At 39.4% G+C, this 24779-nt stretch overlaps 1 protein-coding gene across 18 annotated transcripts in view; it reads right to left on the reverse strand.

Moving 5' to 3' along the window:
* The window catches only part of MAST4 (microtubule associated serine/threonine kinase family member 4), a 197412-nt gene that overhangs the window by 88219 nt on the left and 84414 nt on the right, over positions 1-24779 (reverse strand). For 7 of the 18 annotated variants that reach the window (XM_077936321.1, XM_077936320.1, XM_077936318.1 and 4 more), the window contains one exon: positions 12907-12987. The exons of 7 other annotated variants lie outside the window; for them this stretch is intronic. In XM_077936321.1, the coding sequence (XP_077792447.1) occupies positions 12907-12987 (81 nt within the window). Of the gene's footprint in view, positions 1-1038; positions 1465-12906; positions 12988-15782; positions 15878-24779 lie in introns of those variants that run through there. 4 more of the 18 variants (XM_077936324.1, XM_077936326.1, XM_028749233.2 and 1 more) reach the window with 4 other exon arrangements.

Here is a 24779-nt window from a genome sequence, read left to right on the forward strand (position 1 = left end):
GAGTTGCTACTGCTATATTAATTTTTTATTATTGTAATTTGTTTTATATAATGTTTATATATTTTAATATGATTGTATGATGTGTATCTTTTATTTGATTGCTTTCAAACCCACCCTGGGATTCTAGCTAAAGGCAGTCTAAAAATACATAAATAACTACATGTGAGGCATAGTGTAAAAAACACTTGTTAGCTCATTTCTAATCAGTTTTTTGTTTCTTCTAACATAGCTCTAGTTTCTAGTTTCTATCAAATTCACTAGTTATGTACTTCAGATTAGATCTTGTCATTATTCTGTTATTGCTTCTGACTGAAGTGAGAAAAGCTGTAGTTACAGAAATGTATCTTAATACTTGACACACAAGTAGTATCAATACATAGACCAATGAAAACATCCTGCCAAAATTCAGAAAAAAAACTGATTAAATACTAATCAAGCTGTCACTCAACAAAAAAGGAGCCCATTATCACAGGTTAAGCAAAAGCACCAGATTAATGCAATCATTTCAAAAATAATAATCCAAACTTTATTTACATGCCACATTTCTCTAGTTATTTTAATTGTCTTCCAGAAAAACATTTTCTGATAAACAGAAAAATCACAGTATTAACAAGTGGCACTCCCCCCCCCCCGCCCCAGTTAAATTTCTTCCTTCTTTCCTTTCTGGAAAAAAGTGAATTAGATATAGAACATTAATTTGAAACTGAACTTTCTCTACAAAAGAGTTATTTACTAACCTTGAAACAATAAAAGGTTCAGTGATTAGATTTCATTGATGCACAAATCCAAATACTGAAACTTTTTCCCCTCTACCTATAGTTAAGGTAGCCATAAGTCTACAAACTAATTATAGCCTACTGAGTGTTAAAAGTAGCATGAAACCTCAAAACAAAGAAGGCGGAAGTGCTGAAGCAGTATTTACCTGCATTACAAGCTATTCGGCAACTGTATGCGGCCAAAATTTATTTACATTTTGAAAACTTTATAAGAACGGCAACAAACAACTAGAAGCATAAGCTTCCTGAACTCAGTTTTTACCTTTGTGTTCGGCGGAGTCTGTTTCCACTTCTCAAATGAGGCATTGTAAAACTTGAGAACACAGTCCAAAAATGTGGATCAGACATATCCATATTCCTTCCTTAAACACACAAGTTGTGTTTTTCCCCTTTAAAAAAGGAGGTATATATACAAAAAGAAAAAAAGGGAAATAATCCCGATTTGATTATCCTCCTCCCCACTGAAAATGTAAACATTAGCTCCACTCAAGGCAACTTTAAAGCACAGCAAAGCAGCTGGATACTATAGGCTTCCTTAGTAGCGAACAACTTTCTGTTCTCAATTATAAATAAATAAAAAACTTGTCCTTTTCTGGTTAAATGATCTGATGCGTATGCTGCCAAGCTTTAAATAAAAATTACAATAGTTTTAGCCCTCCCATTCTGCTGAAAACCCTGTCCTTGTACGTGTGATTCAGCCAAAGGTACTTTGTCATCTGTTTGGAAGATACCATTCAGGTTCATTCAAAGGGGGGAAGGTTATAATCTTTGTTTTTTTTCTGTAGCTTTCTTGGTGGTCATAATTTCAACGTGGAATTTTGTTTTAAAAGTCTCATTAAATAAACAACATAGCCAGTTTTAATTCCTTTAGTATTAATGAATAATAAATCTAAAAGTTCACATAGTTGTTCCCCCCCATGCTACTTCAGAAATGAGATCATCTTTCAGAGACTTTTCCAAGACTTAAACCTATCACTTTTGATACTATCTTCCTGATTATTGAGAGGCTGTGAACAAAATCAGGGTCTCCTTTACTGCAGAAGAAAGAAAAAATCTTCCAACTTTAATCTTTCCACTGCAAATACACATTTCTTCCAGAATTCTAGCAGTCACTGATATAAAAAGGAGAGGATTTCAGTAAGAGGCTTGCAAAAAGCTTTCTTTCCCCCCAACCAGAGGGTACTCGAAGCACCTTTTCTACGTAAAATGGATGCCTTATTCATCGTGTGATCACCACTCATGTTCAAAGCAGAAAAAATAAGTCATTCACCCCAGAAGTGTTATTGTACGGAACATAAAATAGGCAAAATAGGAATTCTATTCGTAACTAAAACCAGTAAATTTGTATGTTTGTCTTAAAGAAAAGTGACACCAGGGAGTTCCATGTTAAATCTGTAATTGTTAAATAACAGATGTAACTCTACTTGCTCGGCTGGGAACTTATTAATAATTGGCAATGCTGCAATACCTGTACCATGGGTGAGGTGAACAGACCAAGAGTGGGAGGAGAGGTATCCTGCCACCCATCTCAAAACTAAAACTCATTGCCCATTCATTCCAGCACTGAAAACAAAAACAAAAGAAAAAAGAAAAGCCAGAATACAGGGTGTGGCAGGAGAAACTATTTAATAACTACAGCTACACCTCATACTTTCTTCCACTTGGAGGCATCTTGAGCACCTACTCATTAGTCCCAATACTAATTCTTGCAGCTTTGCAGTTTTATACCCTTAGCCACATTTGGATTCATATGCCAGAATCATCTCTCATTCTCACTTTGTTCCTTTAACTTCAGTTCATGCTCTATCACCTTACTCCAGTTTTCCATTCTTGTGTTACCCTAGTTCTAACGCTGCCCTAGTTTCCTCCTGTACAAAGAAGTACGCCTGGCTATTTTCAAAAGCAGTAAATTGGATACAGTCTTAGTCATGCTTAGAACAAAAATTATTTCTAAGCATGACAAATGCTACAATCCTAACTTCACTGAGAGTCAGCACTTATCTTCATTGCTATTGGAAATGTAAAGGCATTTTCTCATGGCTACCACACATGATGCAGTGCAAAGCAAATCCTATCTCCCTTGTGAAACTGCATGTAAACAATTTCCCTTTTTTTTATTTCAGCTCTGGCTGCTTCACCAGCTATAGCCCCTTTTGGACAGAGATGACTTGTCCTTCATGCTCTGATAGATTATGTGCTCTACATGTGGTTGCCCTTGAAGGCAACTCAGAAACTTCAAAGGATCCAAAATGCACCAGCCAGATTGCTGGATGGGGTTCTGTTTAGATCTCAAACAACCCCTGCTCTAAAACAGCTCCAATGTTCATTTCTGGGTGCAATTCAGGATTCTCATGTTAGTATTTAAAGCCCTAAATGACCTGTGCCCAAAATACCTGAAAGGCTGCCTCTTTTCCCACAGACTCTTTCAGATGCTAAGATCAGCAGAGGGGGTCCTCTTGTTTGTTCCACTACCTGCGGAAGTTTGGGGACAGGAGAGGGTGTCTTCCCTGTTAGCCCCTAAGTTGTGGAACTCCTGCCCCACAGAGATGCTTCTGGCATCTTCCTTATACGGGTTTTGGGAAATGCTGAAGATGCACCACTTAACCCTGGCTTTTCAGATGGATATTTTAAGAACCCACCTTATTTCTAGATTCAGGTAGGTAGCCGGGTTGGTCTGCCGCAGTAGAACTATATTTAAAAAATAAACAAAATTGTACAGTAACACCTTGGAGACCAACTAAGTTTGTTCTCGGTCTCTAAGGTGCTACGGGACATTTTTAAAATTATTTTTATAAATGTCCACCTTATTTCTGTGATTTTAAGTTATTTTAAACTGTTTTCAATATTGTTGTTTCATTTGCTGCCCTGGACCCTTAGGGTGAAAGGCAGATAAACAACAACATGCTTAGGTTCAAAATAATGTAAAGCTAACTTCTTTGGGGGGGGTTGCTCCATCCTTACAGAGCCATTGCTTTAGTAAGCAGCGGCTAAAATTGGCTAAACATTTGTACAACGCTTTTAAGTATTCAAAGTGTATTCTTTTCCCAACATTTTGCAGGTGAGGGAACTGAAGCTGAGAGAGAGTGGCTTGCCTAAGGCTGTTTGGTAACTACATTTCTACAAATTCAAAGTAATATGAGCTTCCTGGAGAATTTTTATTGGACCACAATACCTCAAGGACCATCTCCCCATATGAACTGATCTTTATTACGCATTTTATTTTTTCATTTTATATTTTTATGTTGCGAACCGCCCTGTGATCTTTGGGTGAAGGGTAGTATACAAATGTAATAAAATACATACATACATACCACCACCCCTGATATCTAAGACAATTTTAAGATCTGACTGAGCATGTTTGACATATTTAGTAACCACAGTGCTGTTGTGAGGGTTAGCAAAGCCATGTACTGTGTCAGATTGTGTTCCACCACTTCCGGCTAAACCTTACTGAGATTACAATACAACCACCTCAAACAAGTGTCAAAAGAGTAGGTAATGGTGCAGGTAACCTGGAGAGAAAGGGCCTCACACTCCTCATTCTCCCCAAAAGCTTAACCTTTTAAGGGCAGCTTAAAATTTGTCAGAGACATCACCTTGCCAACAAAGGTCCGTATAGTAAAAGCTATGGTTTTCCCAGTAGTGATGTATGGAAGTGAGAGCTGGACCATAAAGAAGGCTGATCGCCGAAGAATTGATGCTTTGGAATTATGGTGCTGGAGGAGACTCTTGAGAGTCCCATGGACTGCAAGATCAAACCTCTCCATTCTGAAGGAAATCAGCCCTGAGTGCTCACTGGAAGGACAGATCCTGAAGCTGAGTCTCCAATATTTTGGCCACCTCATGAGAAGAGAAAACTCCCTGGAAAAGACCCTGATTGATGTTGGAAAAGATGGAGGGCACAAGGAGAAGGGGACCACAGAGGACGAGATGGTTGGACAGTGTTCTCGAAGCTACCAGCATGAGTTTGACCAAACTGCGGGAGGCAGTGGAAGACAGGAGTGCCTGGCGTGCTCTGGTCCATGGGGTCACGAAGAGTTGGACACGACTAAACGACTAAACAACAACAACAAAATTTGTCAGAAAACTATACAACTCATTTACAATTACACCTTTACAAACTCTATAGGAAGGAAAGGGAATGGTGCAGTGAGGAGGCTCTGAATGTTAAAAGGGGGCTGAGCCCAACAAGCTGGAAATCTCCAAAGGGGTAGAATCCTCCCAAGACTCGCTGTAGTTGGTGATACTCGGCTCCAAGAGTAAAGAAGTACTTCAGATGTAAGGACCAAAATGCTCAGGGTGATCTTGAGATGGAGAATGAAATCAATGAGACATCCAAGAGAGAAAATGCTGTAGTAATAGGTGACTCCAATCACCGCCACACAGAATGAGGACATTTGTCTTCCAGGCAAGAGAAAGAGGTAAAAACTCTAAATGACTATGTCCTGGAACAGCTGGTTGTGAAACTGACCAGAAGGATGGCAACCCTGGACTTAATCTTTCACATACAGAGATACAGTGGTACCTCGGGTTAAGTACTTAATTCATTCTGGACGTCCGTTCTTAACCTGAAACTGTTCTTAACCTGAAGCACCACTTTAGCTAATGGGGCCTCCTGCTGCCGCCGCGCCGCCAATTTCTGTTCTTATCCTGAAGCAAAGTTCTTAACCTGAAGCACTATTTCTGGATTAGCGGAGTCTGTAACCTGAAGCGTATGTAACCTGAAGCGTATGTAACCCAAGGTACCACTGTACACAATTTCTATATGAAAAATCTTATGAAGTTTACCATTTCATATTCAAATATGTGGCAGGAAATATATAGCAAAACATAGCAGAGCTCAAACTAGAGCTTCACTACTGAAGACTACTTATAGCCAACCAACATTATGAGAGGAAAATATAATGAAGATAGAATGCTTTCTGTTTTACCCTAATCACAATGATTGACCCTTCACTCCCTCTAGTGGTTACAGTTAATTAACTGCTACCTTTTTCAAGATTTCTACCACATTCACTGCATTTCTTCTCTGAAGAGTGAGAGAACTATAATCTGGAGAACATGAATTCCAAGTTATACATCACATGTGTTCAACCTCTATTTATGCATGAGTTGAACCATTTATTCAATCCATAACAAACAATTTGGAGTTCAAATCAAACTTCCACTGTTCTACTAGCTTAATAAAAAGCAAATGGGTTAGGAAAATAGAAGATAGTTTTGTGGTAACCTGTTTATCTCTCCTGTCATCTAAAGGATTAACAGGATCTTACACCTTAACCTAGAAGAATATCAGGGAAACATTGATTTTATGAGGCTGCATCTATAGACATTCTTGCCACCAACATCTCAGCTAAAAAGCAAAATAGAGTGAAAATTAAGAAAAAGCACACTAGCAGCTGGAGATATGCTGTTGGACTGTGATAAACCAGGAAAGAGAAAGTGATATTATACATCTTCTGTCCATTCATTATTTTGGTTTCTGCGTGAACCAAATGGTCCGTAGTTGAATTACCAGTCTATCCTCAGTCTGATGGTATAATGTCCAAAATAACAGTCTTCATGCATTATTTGATTGTAAATGAATGGGCTGATGTGGCCAGAATTACCAAGACTTTGGTGGATGATTTGGATTAAGTCTGTCCTAGCTGTCTCTCAGCTTCCAGATATTGTATTCTGTTCAGCCCCAGCAAAGAATTGGGAGTAAGGGAAAGAAAATTACTGTGGTCAACAGGAATTTCATCTTGTTCTCAAGGCTATCTGTTTGAGTGTCACTCTTGAATATTTATATTGTGTGTTGGGCACTCAGATTAGGGATTCTGCAAGTATAATGCCTATCCAATTGTCTCATCAGTTTCCCTTCCTAAAATGACAGAGATGGACTTGGATTTGATGAGGATTCCTAGGATGGCTGTCCTGAGGTATCATCATCCAAGTTATGATCACCTAATCTGCGATGGCATAGGACTTCATGACTGCTATGGGCTGCCCAAAGCTCTATCTTGTCCAGTATTTTTTGGATGACTTTCAGTTATTAAAGTCTGAAGTCTTGGTCAAGTGTATGCTGATTACCACACTCTCCTTTTAATATCCAGCAGAGATGGAATGTATACCTAGGTACAGGAGGCGGCAACTTCTTCTTGCAGAGTGGGAATAGCCCGAGCTGCCTTGAAATATCATGTGGCATGGCCGTTCCTGCACAAACCCACCTTTAATCCTAAAGACATAAATTATTAGCTAGTGGCTAACATTTATTTCCTACACAAAGTGTCCCAGTTAGTAGATGTCAGCCAACTCCAAGCACTCAAGGACATGAAACCACTGAGTGAGGTCATCCAGAGGTTTGGAATTAAGTGTCATCAATATCCAGATGACACTCAACTCTACCTTTCCTTCTATCTAATGCAAATGAAGCAGTGGGAGTGCTACATCAATGCCTGTCACTTAAAAAGGCAAAATATATTCCTCACATGTGTATAAAACAATTATTGATTAAATATTGATCTTCCTCTTAGGCTTTGGCACTCACAACAGGCCTTTTTCATTTTCCACCCCATCTCCTTATGATCTTTTTGTCCTTCAGCAAGGCAGGGCAAAGGCTTCTTGTTGCTCAATCTATATAGCAGGGTGTCTGTGTCACAGTTGCTCGAGGGGAGAGGTGAAAAGGTTCACCAGAAAAGATGAACCAGTTCAAAAGGACAGCAGAAGCAAGATTATTTGCTTTAAACTAAACCAAAGGTCACCAGAAGAAGGCAAGTAGCAATTACCAAGCAACAAAGACCCTCTATAGTAATCTCATGAAGACTAAAGCATAACTAGGATTAGACATAACAAAAAAAATTCCTTCCAGTAGCACCTTAAAGACCAACTAAGTTAGTTCTTGGTATGAGCTTTCGTGTGCATGCACACTTCTTCAGATACCACCTGAAGATGTGTGCATGCACACGAAAGCTCATACCAAGAACTAACTTAGTTGGTCTTTAAGTTGGTATCTGAAGAAGTGTGCATGCACATGAAAGCTCATACCAAGAACTAACTTAGTTGGTCTTTAAGGTGCTACTGGAAGGAATTTTTTTTGTTTTGACTATGGCAGACCAACACGGCTACCTATCTGTAACTAGGATTAGACATGTACCTTAGATTTGAGCGTTGTATCACAGAATTCTAGATCAGTCTTCACCAACAATAGAGTTTGCTAAGACTGATGGGATATGCTGTTCAAAACACCTGGAGGGCACCAAGCTGGAAGATTGTCTTACATTAAAAATCAATCAATCAAAGCAATTCAATGTAAATGAGAAAATATTTCATGGGAGGTTTTTTCTTCAAATTTTCTTTTCCATTTCTCAAAAGCAAGAGCAATGTTGCTCTGGACCTGGGATAGTTAAGTTGGTAAAGCATGAGATTCTTAATCTTAGGGTTGTGGCTTCGAACTCAACGTTGGGCTAAAAATACCTGCATTGCAGGGGATTGGATTAGATGACCCTCAGGGTCCCTTTCCAACTCTACAATTCTATGATTCTGTATGTCCCCCTCCCAATATTCACACTCTACTTGGCAACTCAGATAAAACGATGTTTGCTTGCTGGAAGTGTTGCTGGTCTGCCATTCAACTAAGGGTTTCAGGGCAGCACAAAGTGGACATTAAAATTAACACTAAAAATCTGAAACAAAATAAATCAAACACCATAATTAAATTAATAATAATCTTACATAAAACATGCAGCAGAATTGGAAATGAAGTATCACTGTAAACTCATCGCTCCACAAAGCCTGGGGCAAAGGAAAGTGTGCATGTTTACCTGTCATTGGAATGAAGCTGGAAAAAGTAGGGGTGTGGCATACCTCAGAGGGGGGGGGGCTATTCCAAAGCTGTTGGCTCACTGCAGAGAAAGCCCTCCTTCAGACCCTTGCATTGTGATCATTGATTGGTGAAAGGACCACCAATGGGGCTTCCTCTTTAGGCAGGCTGGTATAAAATGAGGGGTTCTTTCAGATATTTAGGGAGAAATCATTTGGGAGCCTTAATAAGCACCTTCAAATGAGGCCTGACAGACAATGTGACTCTTTTAAAGTTGGTAGTGTTCCACTATATTTGCCACAGCAAAAGATGACACATGAAAAGGAAATGTATGTTACTAAACAAACATGGACGCGTATCATGTAATCACAGCCAATTCCAGCTCTTCTGTGGGCATCCAGATATTTCTGGATGTTTATTTCCCCCTTCATATGCTTATTATAACTCAAGCCAGTAGAACATTAGGGTATCCTGCCTGTCTAGAGTTTGAAGTAAATCAGCCTACTTTGGTGCAAATGCCAGTCACGGTACTTCCATATGGGTTTTTATTGTGGAAGCAGTGCTCCTCATGCACTCAGGTGCTTTGTAGTGCCCATACAATGTCACTGACATCAAAATGCTAGTCCATAACCACCACCACCCGTCTAATCCAGATTTACCCTTTCTGGAGGAAATCCAACAAGTTTTAAAGGCCCTGTTGCCAATGGGCCATTTGTGATATCTCAACGACTCTTCTGCAAATTTAGCCCCATTCTAGAAGCTTATTGAACTGAGATTGTGTTTTTTTTAATAACTAGCCATAGAACTTAAGATAAGAAGCACTGGATAGACTCCATATTGCCTGCACAAGAATCAGGACACATTACTAAACTGGAGATTAAACATGGAAAGATGAAGAAGGAAAAGAGCTGGGTAAACTTGTTGCCGTATTTAAACACTGTCCTCTCAGTGGTTTTCATTTCATATGAAGTGGTTTTCACAGTGGTTTTCAGCTAATCAGCCACACCACATACACCTCCAAAATAAAATAGAAGAGAACCACAGATAGATAGATGATAGATAGATGATAGACAGATGAGAATAGCTGTTATATAACCAATAATTCCCTTTCAGCCCTAACCAACTCCAGGCCCTTGAAACGGAACAGTACAGCTGCAAGACAAAGATAAAACTTTAAAAGAAACATTAATTCATTCACAGGTATACAAAAGAATAATAAGATACAGCTTACAAGGCAACAACAGGCTTACAAAGACATATTTTATGCGCTACATTTAATTATTTCCTAATGACAGCTCTATTTAACATTGTAACACTCAGTCACCAACACGTGAATCACATTCATAAGATAGTATTCAACAGACAAATACATGTTAATGATTTGTCAGGTATAACCCAAAAGCTAACAAATAGAGGGAAGCTGAATAAATGCAGGGTCACAGTAAGGAAGAGATTCCCTGAGCATTTCAGTTTGAAAAAGGAAACTTTAATATAGGCCAGCAGAACTTGTGGCCCATGAAGCCCAGCACAGGCCACCGCAGCTTTCAAAGTCTCCTGTTTTTTGTTGCATGTCTAGAACTGCACATAGGATGGATGGGATGTCAAGTACTTAACAGGTGAGCCTTTTTGATGAGCTTGTTGTGTAACAGGTTTCTTAGTAATGTTTTTAGTAATCTTGTCATCCAGGCTAAAGCATCATCTGATAATCTAGATTAATTCAACATGTAGACTAGAAATACACCCATATTTTATTATTTCAAATATTAATACCCCACCTACTACTGAACAATCAAGTTAACTTACAATATATTTAAAATACAATATGATCAGAATGATGAAGTCACTCAGTGGATGGAGTTTCCTCATCCAGGCTGTTGCTGCTATCTTCTGCAGCTCCTGCCTCTCAGCAGCAGACACAAGGTAATTGGAGGAAAGGTACAAAGCTGAACACAAGCCTACTTCAAGCTGTCAGTACCACCCCTGATGATGATATATTTGTATACCACCCTATACCAGCAGGTTTCGGGGCAGTTGCAACATAAAATCACAAAAAAAACAAAAAAATGCATAATAAAAACAAAAACAACCCAATAAACCCCCTCCTCATACATGTTAAAGGGGCCTTGTATTTGCTTGTTGCTGGTAGCTTACATTAAACAAATTGATGGTCTAAGTCCATCACAGTGAAAACCATGCCCCGTTTCCAATTAGTATGTCGACGGTCATATCCAATGTTTATATATAGGTTAGTAACTGACTAAACAGTCATTATACTTATAAATCTACTTCAATGCCTACATATTTTCACAGTATTGATATAGTTTACACTGTCAACTACCTTCTAATATTCTTGCAAAGCTTAAAGGCCCAACGGCTGTTAAAAGTACCCAACACAGCCAGAATTCAAACCTATATCATGCTTACGTCCCACATACATATACTAAGAGCTTACTGCAAAAAAAAAAAAAAGGATATCTGCAAAAAACAAACATGCTCCTACCTGATGAAGCCTACCAGGCAACAGACTAATATACAGTCTCACCAAATCATATTAAGAAACCACCTGCCAAAGTTCTTTTCTGCACTTCAAAACTACTTACAACACTCATCTGACCTTCATTACCACAATGTGCCAGTACTTTGCTCCCATTCTCCCACTGCCAACGTCCTAACTTGCAGCAGCATTCAGGCAAGTTTCCAAGGAAAAGTAAAAGATGGGAGGATGGAAGTAATTGATCTCCTTTTCTATTGACTGCTTGCAATTGGAACTTTGCACCAGCAGAAGCAAGAAGTGTTGGCATAAAGGGGGGGATTACAAGAACAGCATGTGTGTTGATCTGATGACTGCACAAGGGAGAACTCACCCGGGCCAGAACTACTACCAACCCATGACGATTTTTAGCCTCTTATCATTTCAAAAATGCACTTTCATTAGACAGCAATGTAGAAAAGTGAAGCAGTAGAGCACAGAGGTGGTGCTAGGGAAAGTAGTAGGCAACTGATATGATGGATGACAAGAGGGTAAAGGGAAACTGTTTTCACACAAAACTGAACCAACATTTCAATGGGGATCTGTCTAGAAACCACCACTCTGCTTCAGTGACAACAGCTGCTATTTTGCATCAGGAGAAATTGTAGTTTGATTTGTGAGTTGGCAATGATTAGCACAGATCAATTAGAAAACTGATCCATTAATTTTGTTCAAAACTCCCTGACTTTATACAATGATCCAAAAGTAGGTCACAATTTACAGCAAAGCAGAATTGTATATGCAGCTTGGTTAAATATATAAAACATCATTTGAATGCACCTGCTTTTAAAAAAACTGCTCATCCATTTTTATTTACTATCAAATATAAAAATGTGCACCAATCTCTTAATTCAGCAAACACTATAAATCTATTGATTCAGCAAAGTATTTCTTACCCTGCCAAACTATATGCATATAAAATTCAACTAAAATAAAGGCAGAAAAATGCAGATGAGTTCTGTTGGGTAATTTAAAAAATGTGTGCTCATCTCTTGGTACCAGTAATTGCAGCACCCAGTGGCGTAGCGTGGGCTGTCAGCACCCGGGGCAAGGCAAGTAATTTGCGCCCCCTAACCCGTGGATTTGCACCCCCTAACCTGTGGATTTGCCCTAACCCCAGATGTTGCGCCCGGTGCGGCCGGCCCCCCCTGCACCCCCCACGCTACGCCACTGCCAGCACCATAACAATTTAGTGCATCTTGTGGGGATCTGTTCTCCTAGCATTAAGAGCTGGACTACAGAAAGGCTGAACAGTTGAGTCCTAACTCATACCCCCAGAACTTTACTCCAGAGTTCTGGTAGACTCTCATTGTGAAGTGTCTGAGGACAGAAAGGGGGGGGGAAATCTTTACCCACATAAGTCCTAAAATATGGGTTCCATTCATAGCAGTTTCCAGTTAACTGGCACTCCAGACCTTGTGTGATTGTTTATAATTTAAAGTTCATGAACCAACCAGCAGCTGAGACAACCATCCATTCTGTCCAAGGTGGGAATGCAACAGTTTCATGTTATCATGATGGCCAAACTGGTGCATTAGTAAGGCTATTCACAAACCTTGAATCTTCAGAAATCAAAAGACTGCCACCACCTCTAACTCTACCAGTATTATCTTACCACAAATGTAAATTAATTTACTTTGGGGAAACATTTTTAAAGCTACCAATATTTGCTTGGCTATGCATGCATACATACATACATACATACATACATACATACATACACACAGGCTTCAATTATCTACTCCCCCTCTTCAATGTGGAAGGCAGAGAACTGCAACAATGGAAGTTTAGTTGCTTACCTCCAAAAATGAAAAGCGTACAGAGGACTGCATGGACTGCAAGGGCTTGTTGGGGTTGGGCTCAGGCTTCTTGGGGTGAGACTGAAAGTTAAAATAATGTCATCTCTAGTAAACAGAAGTTGAGTAAAAATCCTTTAGTATGGCTGAATTAAGGGAGTATGGCCTCAAGCACAATCAGTAGACAGGAAACTGATTTTCTCTACATTGAGGAAAGCCAAACAAGAAAAATTATGTCAAAAGACCCCTAACTTTTCTGTATCTTCCTAATTAAATGGGGGGTGGGATTAACCATGCAAATGTTTTCATTATAAGAAAGTGTTCAAACACACGGAGCAATTTTTTAAAAAAAACCACAAATCTTGTTATAAAAATTGCTTGAAAAAATGAAATTAGCACAAATTTGAGTACACAAATTGATGCACAAAAGAAAGATTCTGCTAACTTTCAGGAGAACTGATTGCCCTCAATTCTGAATTGCCATGCAGTGGGGCGGGGGGAATCAATTAACAATGATCATGCCTCAGATGAGCCTCATTGGCTACAATATTGCACTGTGCAAACGCTGAATGAAAATTGGCTGAAAGAAGTATTGAAAACTTATTTCAGTACTTTAAATGCGACACTAACACATACACATAAGAAAAATTACAAAATAAAAAATGCAACAGGCCTAAAGGAAAATACAAGTAAAATAAATAATAATGAAAATATTACTATTCATTTTTAGTTTTGAGAATGCCATTTGTGAAAATATGGTACAGTCACTGACAACAGCAGTGTCTAAACATTGAATTATGAATACCTGATATCTTAAATACTTGTTCCAGAAAGACATCTGTAAAAATTTAACATGACTGTGCTTGAATCTAATGCAAACATCAAATCTGTATTATTGTGCCTAATTCCAGCCTATGTTTATTTGTGTTAATAAACTTGGCACAAATTGTTTGTAGTGAGAATTTTCTTAAAATACTACTAATATAACTCCACCAGTCGTAACACCAACAATAATGGCAACAGGCCAACTACCAATATTAAAACTCCATATAATCCAAATTATTCTGAACAATGGCAAATATCATAGTTAACTGGGCAGAACTGAGGTACACAGGCCAGAGACAGTATGGAAACAGAAGATATAACTATGCCTACTGGAGTCCATGGCTCCCTTCAGGAATACTGCTATTTTGATTATTAATAAAATGTTTGCAAAATGGAGTTAAAGACTATAATTTTTCCAAATTCTCTAGTCTATCAAAGGAAAACATCCAGCCCAAACTTTGAATACCCGATTCTTAAGATGAAGTCCATTAATGCACCAATTTTAGTGGAAAATAAAAATTAAATTAGTAACAAAAAATACAAAGTTTGCCAGCTGTCATTGTGTCTAAAATTGACCAAAATAATAGTTAAGAGTTAGAATTTTATCAAGTTGCCAATGCAACGTAATGGATCATTTTTACCTTAGAAACTTTGCAAATGAAATATGTCAAACATTAAGTCAGACATAAAAGCTATATAACAGAAAATAATAAAATGTTGAGACTAAAAACAATCACATCCCAATACTTTACAAAATCAAGAATTTTTTACTATTATTTATTACTTTTATATATGGTAAAGTTACAATCAAGCAAAACTCCAAGTATAAACACTGGACTCCATCTTTTTAAAGGAAGGTATGCTCAAATGAAATAAACAATAAGCAAACCATTATCAGTGAATTTAAGTAATTCTTTCAGGGTACTATCTACACATCACATACAATAAATGAAACACAGAAACTACTACCTTTATTAATGTCAGTGTTTCTGTAATCTAGTTATCAAAGGTGGTCAAAGATACCAGAATGCCATTTTTACTAACAGAATTAATATTTTGTATCAGTTACAACTCACTAGAAGTGGCACTACATGCATAAATGCAAACGTATATCAAATAACATATCTATTTTGTAGATGGGTAAAATGGTTCACAGCTAAGTAACCTGACCTTACAGATGACCTATTCTCTTTAGGAAAGCAGAACAACTGGCACATTAAATCTATTCAATACCTACAAAAATAACATCTTGAGAGAATACTGCATGTGTGTGTGTGCTGATACACATCTATATCTATGCAGCAAATTGTGGTGGGACACAAAAATAAACACATTTTGCACTGGCTGATTTATTCAGAATCAATGGACTGGCAATTTAAAAATCAGACATTATGGTCAACATGTTCACTGTAAATCAAATACGTATGTTTTTATGCAGCTGTTTCCTAAATGCAAACTGGAATCATTCAAATGAGCCCATCAGTCCTAAAACATCACTAAGTAAACAAAGCCCTTACCTACACAAACACATTTAATGCAAAGACTAGAATACCAAGCAGAAATGTCAGAATGCAATACAGTTCACCAGTACTCTACACAGTAAAACATGGATCATACGCAATGAATTTTCACAAATAGCATTCCTCTTATGCCCTAATCTCTTGCAGAGCTCTCTATTATTCAGCAGAGAAAGAGGCCTTTCAAAAAGGCAGCACTGGGATAAACAAACAGAAACAGAAAGGGTGTGAGAGAGAAACGAACACCGTGGCCTACCGAAGCATTATTTCACAGTATGCTTTTTGGATGCTCACATTCATGCATTCAGTGATTTTAAGTATGCAGTATATTTTAATCTGAAATATACTGCAATATCCTTGCTTTAGGCTCACACATTTGCGAACAGCAACTGAAATGCATTCTGAAAATGTTCCTGCGACCTAAAGCTGCAGTGCTCTGAGCCTGTCAGCACAAACGCATGTTAAATAACTACAGCTCGCACAAAAGCTAGTGCCATGCAGAAAGCATTAAAATATTAAAAGGCAGACAATACTTACTCCAAGGTCAGCCCTGGAATTTGCAGCCTTTCGCGTTGGGCTTTCATGGCTGTTACGTTACCACATTCTACTGTAACCATGACACACATTCAGTGGCAGCATCCTGGTGATGACAGAGAGCCCAAATGAGCCACTATAAAGGAATGGACTAACAATCTCTTGGGGGAGGGAGCACTGCAAGTTTGGGTCCTTCCACTTCTAGCTGTCACGAAGAAATGTCAGCAGGTTTCTTCCAGACTAACCGCAAGCGTGCTGCACTGATTTTGCTAGCAGAAAGAAGGCTTCAGGACTGTATCTCAATCGACTCATGTCTAATATTCTAAGAAGCAGTTTCCTTCCTAAAATGCAGACTTTTCTCTTCAGAGGAATGAAAATCTGCCCGCCCCTTGCCACAGAGACTGTCAGATTTCGGAACAGAACAAAAAATTAAGAAGTGCAACAAAATATGCTTAAAATGCTATTCTTCAACACACATCCAAGATACAACAAGCTTTATGACCCTATCAAAAATGATTTATCTATCTTGTTTAGGTTGTCCCATTATTGTTTTACAGATGAGCAAAATTCTGTTTCTGCATAAAATCACAGGAAGTTAAGTTCCTTCCCTTTGCGTCCAGAAAATTATTCCAAGCTTAGGAAGGAACACATGACACTGAAGCACAGCTGTTCCTTAATTCATGATCAAAAGTTAATCATCTTATTTGAAGGAGCTTGTACTTGTGCTAAAAAAAGAAAATGTTAAAAATATTTTATTAAAGCACAATATGAACAAGAAAGGGAATCTGAAAGAAAACCCATTAATCTCATAGGGTAATTATATGGCATGCACACAGCAGTGATTCTTAGCTTGTTAATTTTTTTCCTGGATATTTTTAAACCTTAAATGATTAGACAACCAGAGAAATAGTGAGAATACTGCTCTTTTGCAACCATGGGCGTACCCAGGGGGTGCGGGGTGGGGGCAGCTGCCCCACCTAAATCAACCAAATAAATAAAAATACTTAACTGACCAATTGCATCACAGATAACTCAGTTCTGTCCCCCTAACATAAAGCCTGTCCCCCTAAAATAAATTCTGTCTATGCCCATGTTCACAGCCATCATGTATCAGCAAATAAGCTTAACTAACAAAGACTCATCATTACCAATTCTGAACACAAATGGAAACAAAACTCAAGATGGCCTGAGGGTGTCTAGTAAGGGGTAGCATGTCTCCCATCTTTCCAGGTGATACAAAGGCCCATATGCCAAGATGGGAAGGCAAAAGATAGCATGCATTTCCTAAGCCTGGCCTGTTAGTAACTGATGGAACCACCAATGGCCTGAAAGAATTCTGCTCTTGTATTATTTTGACTTTTATATGCCTGTTGTCTTTGTCCATGGAGTTTTCTTAGCAAGGATACTGGAGTGGCTTGCCGGTTCCTCCTCCACGAAATTAATAGACGCCTGCTTCTTGGGAGAAGGGCAATGACAGGCCTAGATAGCATCTTGAGAAGTAGAGACGTCACCTTGCCAACAAAGGTCCGTATAGTTAAAGCCATGGTTTTCCAAGTAGTGATGTATGGAAGTGAGAGCTGGACCATAAAGAAGGCTGATCGCCGAAGAATTGATGCTTTTGAATTATGGTGCTGGAGAAGACTCTTGAGAGTCCCATGGACTGCAAGAAGATCAAACGCATCCATTCTTAAGGAAATCAGCCCTGAGTGCTCACTGGAAGGACAGATCGTGAAGCTGAGGCTCCAGTACTTTGGCCACCTCATGAGAAGAGAAGACTCCCTGGAGAAGACACTGATGCTGGGAAAGATGGAGGGCACAAGGAGAAGGGGGCGACAGAGGACGAGATGGTTGGATAGTGTTTTCGAGGTTACCAGCATGAGTTTGACCAAACTGCGGGAGGTAGTGGAGGACAGAGGTGCCTGGCGTGCTCTGGTCCATGGGGTCACGAAGAGTCGGACACGACTAAACGACTAAACAACAACAAATTATTTTGACCTGTGTTTTTGTGCATGTTTGCTTCATTCAACATTTTAGGGTTTTCACTGCCTTGGGCATATTACCATAAAGTTATATAAATGCAGTAAGTAAATCAATTAAAGTTCTAAGAATTTGTCCAAGTCCTATGAAACCTCCCCTATGACTACCTTTGTGACAAAATAAGAAAAGAATGAGCCACTGTGGCTCAGAAGGCCAAATAATGAACATTGTCTGGGCTCAGCTTTCACCTTAGCCCCAGACTCAGTGGCTAAAACTTGAGTATCACTCTCTTGTGCCTCAGTTTCTCTTCCACACACACACAAAAGAAATAGTAACATATTTTGCAGTTTGTTACAAGGAAATGCAAATTATAGATAATACAGAACGGTGCACCCAACACCTAAACAACCTGCATTTCAGAACTTTTTCCATCAATTGTGTTTTATGGATTTCCAATTAATCCCCAGAGCTTTCTCTCAGCTCTTCTCTTAGGAGACCAAAGTGTTTCTCCAAAATTTCAAACTTCAACTCTTACCTCTTCTAATCATTCCCAATAGGGTTCATTCACAGGCCCAAAATCTGACTGCAGATCTATCAAACGCACGACTCTTTTTTCTGAGGAAGAATCTACATAAAGGAACTGCCTGCTAAATGTCAACATGAACATCATTTAACACTCGGTGAACTCCTCAGGCCATCTCTGACTCAGAAACTAGGACATACAAGACACATTATTGATTCAAATCAAGGATGCAACCATGTATTAGGGCTTTGAAATACCTGTTATACCTCTGTGAAGTCCAGAGAAGAAGCTGAAATATCTCCAATAGGATTTAAACACACAGGGGTATCTAATTTGTTTTCACAGTGCTGTTGCACCAGCAGAGGCGTCTACTACCCACTCATGAAAAAGGAGATGGAAGTGTTTTTCCCATCTTCCCCATACCCTGACAGCACCATGCCCAAGCACCACAGCAAATATGTTCCTCCCACAAACCAATCCCCCACTGCCAATCAAAACCCTTATGCTCATGCAAGGGTACCAACTGGCTCTGACCCAACTGATATCACCTATTTGGCAGGGAAGAGCTGTAACTCAGCTGTCTATGCAGAAGATCTCAACTCTTAAGTTCAATCACCAGCATCTCCAGGTAGGACTGGGAGAGAACCCTGTCTAAAATCCTGTCATGCAGGCAATGCATAGCTAGACTGACTAATGGTCTGACTCAGTAAAAGGTAGCTTTGTATGTTCCTACCTACATTTCCAACATGAATCCCAAACTTTGCTTTCAGAAACTCTTGCAGCCCAATCCAACACCATATGCAAATAGGACATTTGCAATACTGCTGTGGGGAATTGCATCACTAATGCAAAACTCCCATGTTAGGTCCTATTTTGTCTCACCTGGTACAGCAAAGAGAAACGAGGTGCGAACTGAAATAATGGCCATAGTTTGCACCAGAGTGGTGGTGAACAAGGGTACTATAAAACACCAGATGCAAGGTATTTCTTACACAACTTATTCAACCTTCTAAAAAAGATGAAAATCACAAATAGGGTGTGCCACACTTCAGAACCTTAAGTGAAATGTAAAAAAAAAGCCTGTGATTATTTTTGATTGCATAGTGTGTGTTTTTCCACACAGCTTCTGTACACAATATTACTTAAACACAGTTTATAAACTCTCCGCATCCTTTGTGCCTACTTAGCTGCCTGCTTACACAATCTAGGCTCCAAAGAATCTCTCAGGGTTTCTAAACAAGCCCTCTATATTCCAGGGTATTCTACCAACACCTCCCTTCAGTACTGAACATCTCAGGTCAATACTTCTAGGAATTTGGCATAAAAAAGAACAAGTCTTACTGCTCACCTGATGCTTGTAAATTCTTACCTTATGGGAGCAAAATGGCTGCCATATCCAAAACAGAAGAGACCTAGGTTGCAAATCCCAGGTTTTCCCAGGACAGAGATTCTCTTTCAGATCATTTCAGCTTTTGATTAATATTATGAATGCATAAACAAATCAAAGACTGGCAGTGAATCAAAGGATTCTTATCCCAAAATAAATATGAACAGATCCGAGTCTTTTCCCCATCCCGTGCCATTTAAAATATTGTTAACAAACACATTTTAGTCTAGTTGGTTTAGTTCACTGTCTCATCAACTTTACCTGTTTGTGCACAATTTTAGGCATTATATTGCCGAGCTGGAACATGTGCAGAAGAGGACAACCAAGATGATAAAGAGTCTGGAAACCAAGCCTTGTGAAAAACAGTTGAGGGAGTTGGGTATGTTTGGTGTTGAGAAGACTGAAAGGTGATATGATGGGCATCTCCAGATATCTGAAGGGCCATCCCATGGAAGATGGAGAAATATGTTTTCTCCATTATTCTTAAATCCCATAACAATTGATTTAAATTACAAGAAAGGAGATTCCAATTAAACCTTAGGAAGAACTTTCTGATAGCAAGAGCTGCATGCTAGGGGAATGGACTACCTCAAAAAGTGGTGGACTCTCCTTCAGTGGAGGTTTTTAGACAGAGGCCATCTCCCAGGGAGTCTTTAGTGCTCGCTTAGGGCACCATATTACCAAAGTCCACCCCTGCTTGGGATCCCTTCCAATTCTGCAGCTCTATGATGCCATGAAAACAGGAGATTTGTCCATTTCCCGACCTAGTAAGCCTAAGGTATTATTTACGGACATTGTCTCACAAGATATGTAAGTCTTAGAACATGAAAGCATATACAAACAAGTATGAGACTCTATTAGTGCACAAAAATGTATGCTTGTGAAGGAAAATTTTGTCCATATGAATTCATCTTCATATACAGCAGCCCACAGCTTTGCTGTATAGAATAATATATCACATCTCATAATGGTTGCAGAAAATAGCATGGGGCTTTGCACAAAGCAGAACACTTCTAAAACTGTTCTGAATAGAAAGTACAGTATGGTTTATGGCTTTCACAACAAGAAAAAGATCAACATTTATATCAAACTCATAATTTAGATCAAACATGTAGCATAAAATGCCACCTAACATTTGGAACTCACTGTGAAAGATTTTACATGTTAGATCTACTGCAATTTGAAGGAATCTTTAAAATCAAGTGTTATTTATACTATTAAGTTGTTTAAAAGAAATAATGGCATTAAGGACAGAAACGTTTTCTTACTGTGAATTTGTTTTGCAGTTGTCACATAGAGAGAAATCCTGTCTCTTGGGATGACACATTCTGCTTGCTGATAGAGGCAGAACATGGATTCTTCTAGCCATCTTATCAGAGGGAGGATTTACCCCACCCTCCAGACCAACTGCCAAAGGAAGGAAAACTCCTCAAACCTCATCAATGATTTCAGACATCCATGGAAAGAAAACCACAATACAGGCCACTGAGCCACCCGATTAAAATTAAACTTGGTGAGAAATGAAACATGGGGGGGGGGGAGAGCGCGGAGAGAGATACAGTGCAGAACCAACAGCAGAAAGGAGTCACTGATCAGGACACTCTAACACCAAGCATGCAAAGTGCACACAGAAAGCACTAACATAATACGATCATGCTAATTCCATAAAAGAAGGGCAAGTAGAAAGCATTTCATGAGATAACTGGAAACAGAAAATAATGGTAAGAAAATTTCCATTCCACCCCACCCCCACGCCATGTTGTATCGAGAGCATTTCTGTCTCTTGGAATGTATTAGAGTCATAGGATCCAAGGTGGGTGTCTGGGATCAAGCAGCCCTTCTGCAGAACCTTCAATTTTATCATGTTTGGCAAAAATATGCAGGAAACCCAAGTGGCTGCCCAACAGATATCCACAATGGTGAATTTTTACTTAAAGGCAGCTGCTGAAGAAGACTACTTTCACCCCAAGAGAATGGGTGGGCTAATCCTGCCTCCTGCCCCAGTGGCATTTCCCCCAATGTTTGTAAATCAGTTTATTTCTTGCAAAATACTTAGGGGTTTTGTTATGAACAAGTGGTATGGAAATTTTATTAAAAATAAATAAATTCTATGTACCCTTAAATGGAGACCTCCTTAAAATCATAAAGAGATACGAGACAGAGCCACTTTCTTCCCTAAGGAAAAGAGATGGAAAGACGCCCTCCCCTTCCCTAAATTCAGCAGTTCCATCCAAAGAGAAGCAGAGAACACCACAGACATCTAGCATGTTGCATACCCTTTTACTGGACTTGCAGTGGGTTTGGAGAAAATGTGGGCAGAAGAACCTCCTGTGACCTGTGAAATACTGAATTAATCTTAGGAACAAAAGATGGATCTGAGCACCACTACTTCCTGATGCAAAATATGTAACAGGGGATCGCAGGAGTTTGGAGACCCTTCACATAGATTTAACAGCCAGCATGAATACCAATTTTAAAGTCAGGAACTTGAGGGCACATGTGGCCATAGGCCTGAAAGGCCATGGATGCTTTTAGCACCCAGTTCAGATTCCATTTAGGGAACTGTGAACCATGGGTAGTTTCTGCTGCCCCATCCCCTTGAGGAAGTGCTAAAATAGTGGGGTAGCAGAACAGTGCATTCCTTCCAATGGTGTCAAAAATGCTGCGGTGATTTTGGTCATCCCCTATTGTTAATACAACTGAAAGAGTAGAATTTACTACTCTGTGGATACCACAATGGTTCCAACTGAAGGAGGAAATTTTCTTGTTGTAGGTGGGAGAGGAAAGAGGGGGGGAGGGGAAGTTTGGAGTTTGTTCACCATTCAGCTGTTAAACTATTGAAAGTTGTCAACAATTGCCTTTTAGATATAATGTTTTCCATGCGTTCCTATAACGTACTAATCATCCTGGAGCAAGTATGGATAATTTAAAAATAATCACATGGAATGTTAATGGACTGGGGTCACCCATAAAAAGGAGACGGGTTTGGAAGGGATTAAGAAAAGGGAGAGCGGACTTGATTCTGGTCCAGGAGACTGACCAGAGGAGGAGGGGGACTACAATGAGTACGTCTCCCCTCCCCTCCTCTGAGGGACAGTGGTTTGCCTCTCAAGAAACATCTAAGGCTCGTGGGATAGCAACATGGGTTGCGGATAAATCAGAATTTAAACCTGAACAAACCCTTAGTAATCCTGATGGATGTTACTTGTTTATCAGGGGCACATTGCAGGACCAATGGCTGACTATAGGTAATCTTTATGCACCAAACAACCAACAGGAAGAATTTTTGGAAAAACCTTGATGGAGCTAGAAAATTTTTAAAATAGGTCAAACAATCCTGGGGGGGGGGGGGAGTTTAATTTAGTCCTAAATGAACATTTTGACAGAAATTGTTCAAGTCAGGGGGAAAAAAGGTCAACAGAGACTCCCCATCAACAAAAACCCCTCTGCATAGAGGGGAAGTCTCTGACTATGGTTATTGCTGAACTGCTGAGAGAAGGATACCCAAGGAACCCAGTATGGAGACTTGACCCATGGCTACTGCAAGATCAGCTGGTTCTCAAACGGTTGCAAAAAGAGATACCAGAATTTTTTAAGATCAATGATACAGGATTATATAACCCATCTTTAATTTGGGATACAGTGATTAGAGGAACATTAATCAGTGAGAGGAGTAGAATAAAAAAAAGGAAATCAAATATTCATCTCCAATTAGAAAAAAATAAAAGAATTAGAAGAAAAACATAAAATAACATGCAGTAACAGAGTGTATCTCAAATTAATTTGGAAAAGGAAAGAATTAGACATGTTAGAAATACCAAAAATAATAACATCCCTTCAATATTTAAATCAACAATACTACGAATTTAATAAACCAACTAAAGTAACGTAAATTAAACAGAACAATCCACTCAATAAAAACAGGCAAAGGCGAAATAACACATGATAAACTTAAAATTAACCAAGCCTTTCATGCATTCTATAAGACCTTAGACACTTCTGGAACACCATCGCTAAATGCCATTCAGGAATTTCTGACCACAGTTAACATTCCAAAATTAACAGAAGAGCATGCAACTTACTTAAATCAAACCTTCTCACTTGAGGAAATATTAGGTAAAGGTAAAGGTACCCCTGCCCGTACGGGCCAGTCTTGCCAGACTCTAGGGTTGTGGGCTCATCTCACTCTAGAGGCCGGGAGGCAGCGCTGTCTGCAGACACTTCCGGGTCACGTGGCCAGCGTGATGAAGCTGCTCTGGCGAGCCAGAGCAGCACACGGAAACGCCGTTTACCTTCCCGCTAGTAAGCGGTCCCTATTTATCTACTTGCACCCGAGGGTGCTTTCGAACTGCTAGGTTGGCAGGCGCTGGGACCGAGCAACGGGAGCGCACCCCGCCGCGGGGATTCGAACCGCGATCGGCAAGTCCTAGGCGCTGAGGTTTTACCCACAGCGCCACCCGCGTCCCTATCAAGGAAATATTAGCTAGTATAAAAAAGACAAAATCATTTAAGGCACCTGAACCAGATGGGTTTACTGGCTATTTTTATAAAACCTTTTCTGAACTTGTGGCCCCATTTTTGCTGGAATTATTTAGAGATATAAAGGATCATGGCCTGATACCTGGAACTTGGAAAAACACACACATCGTAGTGCTACCAAAACCAAATAAAGACCTGGAGTCAGTTGAGTCCTATAGGCCTAACTCATTAATAAATGTTGATTTAAAATTACTTACAAACATTATTACACACAGGTTGGCGACGATTGTAACGAATTACCGTATATACATTTGGATCAGACAGGTTTTATTAGGCAAAGGTCAATAACTACCCCAGTTAGGAGGATCCTCAATGCAATATACTGGGGATCAAACCAACCGGCACCGACAGCCATCCTTATGTTGGATGCAATGAAGGCATTTGACCATCTTGAATGGAATTTTCTTTTTGAAACCTTGCGAGGTTTTGGCATGGGAGCCCCATTTATTGCACTGCTGACTACCTTATATCAGGATTGCACCACAAATATTTTGATAAGTGGTATACACTCAGAGCCTATATTGATGGGCCAGGGCACGAAGCAGGGCTGCCCATTGTCGCTCCTGCTTTTTGC

This window comes from Podarcis muralis, chromosome 11 (assembly GCF_964188315.1).
Source record: "Podarcis muralis chromosome 11, rPodMur119.hap1.1, whole genome shotgun sequence".
Classification (NCBI taxonomy): domain Eukaryota; kingdom Metazoa; phylum Chordata; class Lepidosauria; order Squamata; family Lacertidae; genus Podarcis; species Podarcis muralis.